This window comes from Boleophthalmus pectinirostris, unplaced genomic scaffold (genome assembly GCF_026225935.1).
Source record: "Boleophthalmus pectinirostris isolate CB_2022bp ecotype Guang Dong unplaced genomic scaffold, ASM2622593v1 HiC_scaffold_16, whole genome shotgun sequence".
Taxonomy (NCBI): domain Eukaryota; kingdom Metazoa; phylum Chordata; class Actinopteri; order Gobiiformes; family Gobiidae; genus Boleophthalmus; species Boleophthalmus pectinirostris.
This window is the reverse complement of record NW_026571095.1, coordinates 28,274,435-28,276,693: the sequence shown is the minus strand read 5'-3', so window position 1 is coordinate 28,276,693 and position 2,259 is coordinate 28,274,435. Positions and strand designations below refer to the sequence as shown.

Below are 2,259 nucleotides of genomic sequence, written 5' to 3'. Positions count from 1 at the left end.
TCTCTCTGGTTTATATGAAGTTCTGCTGCTAGAAGGACTTACCTGATAAAATTGTTGCAGTTTTGTGGACAAACATGTTGTCTTCTTTTACAGCGACGCATTTACTTTTGCTTCTTAGAAAGTAATTGTTGAACTCCATAACGAGAAACAGGAATCTGATAAACTCTCTTTTGTTCAGCATAGAACTACAATAAAATTATTAATTAATATATTTTTATATATTTTTTTAATTATAGATCCATGGTTGACACTGAAGTCACAGGAGGCGCTGAGCAGTAGAACTTCATATCAACCAGAGAGAATAAAATATCAAAATTAAAATAGGCACCGAGACTGAAATCTGTTTTTTTTATTTGACACTAAAACTAAAAATTAAATGACAAACTGTTTTCCCATTTTATTGTTTTTCATTCTTGATTGAAATACAAAAAAACGAATCATACACAGACCTATCACCTTCAGAAAGTTACAGTCTGTACTTTTAAATATTTGCCTGCCAATAAATAACAAAACTATTGCAAACCTGAGGGCAATATTGGCTTTTCCATCTGTCCTCTTCTAACTTTTTGATCACGGTCCTAAACTTTTCCCCCATTTTCTCTCACCATTGTAGGTAAAAAACCCTGTGTACCTGACAAAACATTGAACAATAGCCCCTCACTGTCCTGTGTGAGGAGCAGGTGCACAGATGAAACTGCCCTCGTGCCCCTGGGCTCGGGTTTGTCCCCCATTGCGCATGCGTCCTGTCGCACGCTGAGGGAAAAACAGTGTGGCTATTGTTAGCCGCTCCAGCAGGTTGTGTCAGAGTTTATCCCAGCTCGGAGGCCTGCCCTGCGCCTACCTGTTGAATATTCACCTCGACAATTTGCAAACGAGTCAGTATCGAGGAGCAAAGTCTAGAAAACTACATCGCGGCGGAGGAGAAGGAGCGAGAGGCGTGCGTAATAGGCGAGGGAGACCGATTGGCGTGCGTACAAGGAAGTAATCAACAGGTATAACGCTTATTCAATGTTATAGCACGCGAAGGAATAGTTTCATCTGTCCGAGCCATCCGAAGTTTAGAAACATGCCCCTGGGACCATGGAGGAAGAAGAAATCTACGAAGGAGCACTTGGTGGAGAACGAGGAGGTGAGCGGTATCGGCGGAGGTAGTGGAGGAGGAGCGGGACTCGCAGGTGCAGGGAGCCCGGGGAAGGCGGCGGTGAACGGGGCAGGTCTCCCGCCGCCTCCCGCTAACCTCAGGCCCAAGCTGGTGTTCCACACGCAGCTCGCACACGGCAGCCCCACGGGGAGGATAGAGGGCTTCACCAATGTCAAAGAACTGTACGGGAAGATAGCAGAAGCCTTCAACATCAGCCCGCCAGAGGTAAGAATAATAACGCACGGAGCTTGGGACATTGGACTGGGTCTAATGAAGCAGAACATAAAGTGACAGAGGGACTTACACAAATACTCTCAAACTGGGACTAAAATGAAACTAATCCAGGATTTTATCAGGATCAAAGTCTAGTCTAGTAGTAGCAGTACTACACAGCCAAACAGCTTGCCCAAAATTTAAGATATAAACACTTAAATCTATCAGAAAATTACTTCGAAGTAGTGAAATGATCTGTCCACGCAGCAAGATCATTTTACTTGATACGTTATCTTAAAATAAACTACCTCTAGTCTATAATTAAGTACTCTCTGGTCTAGTAAGTAGATAATAAATCTGAAAACAAGATAAATAACCTGATATAAGTTTTAAAGTCTTGGCCAGATCAGAGAAATTTGCAGTTTAGTAACAGTTGTAGTAGTAGTAATAGTAGATAATAAATTTGAAAACAAGATGAATAACATGATATAACTTTTAAAATCTTGGCTAGATCAGAGAAATTTACAGTGTAGTAGTAGTAATAATAGTAGTAATAGTAGTAGTGTTTCGTTTAAAGAGAGGAGACAATGGTTCCTAAGTCTAAAATCAACCTGGACTATCTGTGGGTTTCAGAATGAAGATGAATTAGCACCTTTGCCATAGCAAGTAATGATGTAAAATAAAATATTTTATCTTTTAAATGTTGGAAAGTCCTCAAAATGTCATCTATAACAAGAAGCTGATTGATTGCTGTTTGTATTATTGTTTGCCATTGTATTATTATGAACATTTAAAAGTAGCCTTTAACTTTACATGGCAAAAGGTAAAGTAAATGTTAAAAGATTTAATATCTATAAGCAAGACCTAATACTCCACATTTTATTAGATTAAATTATTCAAATGAA

General features: G+C 39.6%; 1 protein-coding gene across 1 annotated transcript in view; it reads left to right on the top strand.

The window, feature by feature from the left end:
• The first annotated feature begins 758 nt into the window (after positions 1-758).
• The window catches only part of gipc2 (GIPC PDZ domain containing family, member 2), a 39,924-nt gene continuing 38,423 nt past the window's right edge, over positions 759-2,259 (top strand). Inside the window, exon 1 of the mRNA XM_020941016.2 lies at positions 759-1,366. Within this exon, the coding sequence (XP_020796675.1) occupies positions 1,067-1,366 (300 nt within the window). The 5' untranslated portion in view covers positions 759-1,066. The remainder of the gene's footprint in view (positions 1,367-2,259) is intronic.